Here is a 6492-nt window from a genome sequence, read left to right on the forward strand (position 1 = left end):
CATATCTAAGAGGCAAAGCACCCTAGTTTTTTGTACATTTTTTTTGCCACCTGCACAGGTCTCCGTTGCATTGGTATCAACATATACTCAGGGCGACAGGGCAAGGCACCAGCAAGCATTCCTGACAACAGCCAGTTGCAGCTGGGGCTCTTGGGGGTGGGGGGGGAATAGAGATGCTGAAGAGTAAACAGAAATCGCTTAGTCAGCAACTGTCACCTCCCCAAGAGGTGAATGTACATAGCCTGGTACCAAGGGGGAGGGGCAGTCAGACAGCACAGGGCCTTCTACAGATGCCACCTCAGAGGGTTTCTGAAGGCACTGGCATTTGTGTTCTCTGCTGGAGCCTGGAGAGTGTCCCTCTGTTGGAGCTGTGCAGTCTTAGTCCTAGAAAGACAAACTTGCTGACTCAGGGCAGAATTAATATCAATTGAATTTATTACAAGTTACTAAGCTCCAAGGCACATTACAGTGTTCTGTTAACTACAGAAATGTATAAAGGACAAACAGAGCAGGTTCTCCATGTCTAGCATTTCGCTCTACTGTTCAAAAGCATCCGTGCATCAATAAAGCAAAAACAAAACAACACGTGAAGATCCAACACATTCAGGTAAGTAGAAACAAACCAAAACATTGCCCTCACAACCTTTCAACAAAAAACACCCCGTCCCCCCCCAACACTCCCCTCACCATTTTGCAAACAGAACAGAAAACAAAACAAAATAAAGACTCAACACTGGGGCTGCTTAGAAAGAAGATTTCACCATTTTTATAGCTTTTTTTTTTTTTTTTTTTTTTTTTTAGGCAGCAACACTGGCCTTGGGGAGAAAAAGTCTTTTTCTTTCGTGTGTGATTTTTCCTTTCAGAGAGTGCATAACATTTAAAAAATACACACCAGCAGCAGTCGTTGCTAAGGGCTATTGATTCTGTACCTAGGCAAACACTCTGCCACCAAATAAATGCTAACGAATATGATGCAAATGACCCAACCAATATTATACTGCTTAACACAAACCAGCTTATCCTTCAAATGAAGAAGTTACATACCTTTGTTTCAAAATATAGAAACATACGACGAAAATAATGTCTATACATAAGACTAACTTTTTGCAGTTTGTTATATTCACAATTCTACATGGGGGGTGGGGGAGGGAGGGTTGGAGATGGATGGGGAAGGGGCCCTCTGGACTGGAGCGGAGCTGGTCTAGGGCAAAGGAGGTGGCTGTCCTGTAGTTCAAGGGTCTCTCTCCTTTTTCACTTTAACATCCCCGGCTAAGATAGTCGCAATTTCGCCCTGCATGAAGGCCCACGGTACATTCGACCCCACTAAGGGGCATTTCTCTCCGCTGGGGCAGTACACCTCTCCGGTGGCCCCCTGGGCCTTGATACTCTCTCTAGAGCAAGGGAAGCAGAACTTGTGGCTGGGGACGGATGGGCACTGAACGAAATGAGTGTCCTCCAAACGTTCGTGACAAATGGTACAGCAGAGGGGCCCGCTGTTGGCCATGGGGGAATCCGGAATGTTTTGGGGGTGCACTTGGTCCATGCCCGGGTGGGCGCTAGGCGGCGGGGGTGCCACTTGTAAATTCAGGTCCCCATTACGTGATGTCAAGCGGCGCTGCCCCGGCACGGAGGCCGGTGACACTGGGCTGCTGCTGTTGCGCCGCGCGGACGCGGTAGTGGAGTGTACTGAACTGCCATCCTTGGGTGAGTGCGCCGTGCCCAGGGTGTCCGCCACTGACATGAGGGCGGCCATGGGGGACGGGCCGTTCTGGGGGGCTGACTCGGGCGGGGTGGTCCGATTGGAATGGGGTCCAAGAGCCGGGGGCGGCGCCCCGGCCGCGTGCCCCGGGGCCGCAAAGCCCCCGGCCGACATGGTGAGCTTCAGCGCCTCGCTCTGGTTCGCCATCCATTGCTGCCTCTGTTGCTCCTCGCCCAGCTTCAGAGCACCTTCGGCCGAGTCCGGAGGCTCGGGAGATGCCTTCCTCTTGCGCAGGCTGGCGGCTGCGCCCCGGCCCGAGGGGGCGGCAGGCGGCAGGGCCCCGGTTCCAGGCGGTGCGCTGGGGGCGCGGCTTAGACTCACCAGCGCCGTGGGCAGCATGGGGCAGCTGGCGTCCAGGTAGGGCTGGGGGAGCATGTCCGCGCCGGGCACGCCCTCCTTGAAGAAGCGCACGGCTTCGGGCAGCAGGTCCCCCAGCAAGCGCCAGTCCCCGGAGCCGTGCTTCTTCTCGTACTCCAGGTACTTGAAGCCAGAAGAGAGTCCTCGGCCGAAGTCCTTCATGCAGTCTTGGTACATCTGCTTGGCCACACCAGACGCACTGGAGTACACGTTGCCAGAGCCCGTGGGGTACTCAATGAACAGCTTCAGCTCGTAGTCCATGCCGGGCTTGGAGACGGCGTCGAATGCAAAGACACGGCCCAGCAGCGAGTGGTCCTTCTTGAAACGCACCTCGTACGGAGTGCAGCCAGCCAGAGTAAGCAGGGTGTCGCGGACCATCTTCGGCTTGTTGGCCCACTCCTCTGCGCGGTTGCGCAGGCTCTCGCTCAGCTCGGCCAGGGCCTCAGCGTTGCGCTGCTTCTCCTTCAGTTCGCGCTCCTGGTCCGTGCTTGACACCGAGCCGGGCCTTTTGCCACCGGCACCCACGCCCACCTCGGCCACCGACGACGAAGTCGAAGACGACGCTGAAGACGACGCGACCGACACGCCCGGGGCGCCCCCGAGACAAGCAGGACCCCCGGGAGCCCCTGGGGGCGCGGGCGTCGGGGGCCCACGGCTGCCCATCCCGTGGGGCGGCGGTGGGGGTAGCACAGCGGCACTGGCAGGTCCGTTAAGCAGCGTCTGCGGCAGCAAGTTGGGGGGCACAGTGAGCTGGGGCCCTCCGCCACCCCCCGGGTTGGGGAGCCCCGTCACTAGCCCACCGTGCGTCCCGCGCCGAGACGCCACCGACGCCGCCGCCGAGGACGAGTTGGGACTCTGACGGTTCAGCTCCGGAGGTCCCTCCTCCGGGGTAGGCTTGGGGAAGCCGTTGGGGCCCCCCAAGCCGTTGGGCAGCCGCGCGGCGTGGCCGCTGCTTCCCAGGCTCACCGGCGGTGGTGGGTACTCGAAGCGGCTGCGTTGCTCGGCGGCGGCGGCGGCGGCGGCGGCGGCGGCGGCGGCTGCACTCAGGCCGTAGCGCTCCAGGCCGGACGGGGCCGCCAGCACCGCAGGCTTGCCGGAACCGTCGACGTGGTTGAGCTGTTGCTGCTGCTGCTGTTGCTGCTGCTGCTGCGCCGCGGCTGCCGCTGCCGCGGCGGCAGCCGCCGCCTCCTTAGCCGACAAGGCCACTGTCTTGACCCCGACGGGCGGCGGCGGCCCCGGGGAGCGGCCGTCTTGGAAGCAGCCGTGAGCCCGCTTTAGCTGGCGCGCGGTCTCGATCACGAACTCAATGCGATCCGCGCCCTCGTAGTTGACGCAACCGCGGCATACGGGCTCCGAGAAGTCCCAGATCATGGCCCAGGGCATGCGGGGCAGGTCGCACAGGTAGCACGATTGTCTCCGGGACGAGGACACCTGCGCCGCCGACATGATGCCAGCCCTGGGGAAGGTAGGCCCCTGCCCGGGCTGTCTCCGCGACGCCTTCTCCTCCGGGAGGACTGGTCGGTTGGGGAGGGAGTCCGGCTGCGGGGGAGGGAGGAGGGGGACGAGAAAGTTCTGCCCCAGGGGCTGGAAGGAGCGAGTCTCCACCGCCGGCGCAGCGCCTCTCCGCGGAGGCTCAGCCTCCCCGGCGGCGAACGGGTCCAGCCTGCTTCTCGCCCCCACCTCCTACTGCGGCTGTCTCGCCGGGGAGGGGAGCTCAGGCGCCTTCTTCCTGGTCCCGGGGACCCGGGGAAGCTCCAGCCCGGGGGGAGGGGGCGAAGGTGCCCGGCCGCCGCTGCCTCTTGGGCCCCCTCCCCGAAGTGGCTGGTGCGTGGAAGCCCGGAAAGGGCTCTTTCTCTCGCCCTGGGGGACACCCTACGAGCTGCGTCCTCTCCCAGCCAGGCTCCCTGGGGCGAGGGCTAGAGGGCTCAGTGCCACCCGTGCCCGTGTCCAATCTTGCTGAAGCCGCTGCTTTCCCGGAGGGCCGGGGTACGGAGGGGGTGGCGGCAGCCAAGAGAGGAGCTTCTCCCCTCCGCAGCGTCGGCCGGTCCGCTGGCGGCGGCTGGGTTTGGACGGCCACTGCTTCCAGGACGCACGAGAGGAGAGTAGTGCACGCACGCAGGCTCCCGCCGCCCCAGGCCTGGCCAGCGCCCGGGCCGCGCGGCTGGCGGCGCTCACATTGGCTGCAGGGCGCTCGCGCGGCGCCTCGGCACGGGTCGCATCCCTTCCCGCTCGCGCTCGCCCGGAATGTGGGATTGTGATTGTTACTCTACGTTCCGGAGGCGCGTCTCGGCGCTCCCGCTCGGGCTGCGGCTCCCGCTGTCCCCGGCTTGGCCGCGCGGGATGCCGCCCGGGCGGAGCGCTGACGTCACCGCCATGCTCTGCACCAGTCCCCCCTCCCCCCTTTACACTTCCTCTGTGTGGAGCCCACTTGTTGCTCGCGAAGGGCGCATGCGCGGCCAGGCGCCCAGATTCCTCCCAGCCGGCCCCTCCTCCGCGCCTCCGCCCTCCCCTCCCCCTCGCCGTGTGTGTACAACAGCTGAGGCCCTGCGAGCTGAAGCTGGGAGCCCAGGGCTGGGGTGGAAATTAAACAGACGCTGACCTTTCCCTTCCCCGCCCGGCTTTCCGAAGTCAAAACGCGTTTAAGAACCACAAGCATCGTTTCCGACCCCCGCTCCCCACCTCACCCCACCCGCAGCAGGGAATTTACATGTCCTGGTTCAGGGCTTTGGCTGTGAATTTCATAGAGGTAATTACTCTTTTCATCTGCGATGAAACCATTTCCCCTGATATGGACGTTACACCCTTTGCCACCACCGATGCCGAAACACCTGCAAAATGAGCTGTTTCCCAATGTTACAGAAACTGCCTTTTCCATTGAATTGTTCTTGTGCCCTGGTGTAGGAACCGGGTCAACCACCGAGTCGAACGCGTTCAGGGTGAGCTGTCCCCTCCCCCAGCCGCACAGTGAAATTTTGGGCTGAACGTCGGAAGAAGCTACGAGCACCCGGAGGCCTTCAAGGAAAAGCCTGCTGGCTGCGCACAGCTGCTGTTGGGGGCGGGGAGGGGGAGGCGCTGGGGAGGCCAAACAGGTGAGTGGTTTTTCTGGGTTCGATCAAAGAAGGCGGGGGCAGCGTTTAATAATAGTCATATCTCTTTGTGGAAACCCTGGTGGCGTACTACGGCTGCTCACCAAAAGGTCGGCAGTTCAAATTCACCAGGCCCTCTTTGGAAACTCTGTGGAGCAGTTCTGTTCTGTCCTTTAGGGTCGCTATGGGTCGGAATCAACTCGACAGCAAAGGTTTTTTTTTTTTTTTTTTTTTTTATCTCTTTGTACAGCACAGCGCAGTTTTCAAAAGTACTTTCTCACGCCGTGATTTCATTCCATATGGACCCAAAAGGCTGGGAAAGGCCCGATTTCTTTTCTATTAAAAACTACTGCTCATCATTATTCCTCATTGCGGGGCAGATATGTTGGTTGCAGTTCTAGTTGAGGTATTTCAACTGATTTTTCAAATTATCGGGGCCGCTTCATTTTATTTCATGAAAATTGAGATAATCCTAGGGAAGGCTGGGGGAGGGAAAGCAATATAATGGGATTCCTGGTTCTGGAATTCTGGCAGACCCGCTAGGAATTTCTTCTCCAGCACTTACTGGCTTTGTGACCTTGGGCTAGTTACTTCACATCACATGATCTATTTTCCATCTGTAAAATGGGAGCAGTCATAGCTCCCAACTTATTAGGGTTGTTTGAGGTTTCAGTTTGTTTTCTTATAATAATAGTAGGCAACTCTTACTAAGACTTGCTGTGGGGCAGACACTGTGGTTTACTTGCATCACCATTAAAACACTCAATGACTCTACAAGGTAGATTGTATTATTATCTCCATTTTACAGACTAGGTAAGTAAAGAGGTTAACTAACTGGCCAGGGTCACACAGCTCTTAGAGCTGGGATCTGAATCCAGTAAATCTGATTTGAGAGATAACTTTGACAAGCGTTAGATTCCCAAAGGTGGTTTTGGGGTGTTAAAAAATTTCTGTGAGCTCCCTCCTCATTATATGTTGTATATAAAACCAAACTCATTGCCGTTGAGTTGATTCTGACTCTTAGCGACCCTATAGGATAGAGTAGAACTGCCCCCGTATGATTTCCGAGGAGCTGCTGGTGGATTCAAACTGCTGACCTTTTGGTTGGTGGCCAAGCTCTTAACCGCTGCACCACCAGGGCTCCGTGTTGCATATAATCTCATGAAAAGTGCTATGCAAATATATACCTTCCTAAGAAACCCTAGCCTCCCCTTCCAAACAGATTGTGCCACTGAGTTCTTCCATATATAGAAGCTGTGGGTCTGCCACTGCCACAGACTGTAACATAAA

General features: G+C 58.2%; 1 protein-coding gene across 1 annotated transcript; it reads right to left on the reverse strand.

Moving 5' to 3' along the window:
* Positions 1-417: 417 nt before the first annotated feature.
* IRF2BPL (interferon regulatory factor 2 binding protein like) lies at positions 418-4457 on the reverse strand. Its single transcript, XM_064292790.1, has one exon. It carries the CDS (start codon positions 3560-3562, stop codon positions 1232-1234), a length of 2331 nt encoding a protein of 776 aa, XP_064148860.1. The 5' UTR covers positions 3563-4457; the 3' UTR covers positions 418-1231.
* Positions 4458-6492: the final 2035 nt, after the last annotated feature.

Source organism: Loxodonta africana, chromosome 10 (assembly GCF_030014295.1).
Source record: "Loxodonta africana isolate mLoxAfr1 chromosome 10, mLoxAfr1.hap2, whole genome shotgun sequence".
Lineage (NCBI taxonomy): Eukaryota > Metazoa > Chordata > Mammalia > Proboscidea > Elephantidae > Loxodonta > Loxodonta africana.

What these genes read in the sequence shown, in the direction of transcription:
- IRF2BPL (XM_064292790.1), bottom strand. Translation starts at nt 3,562, where the DNA reads ATGTCGGCGGCGCAGGTGTCCTCGTCCCGGAGACAATCGTGCTACCTG.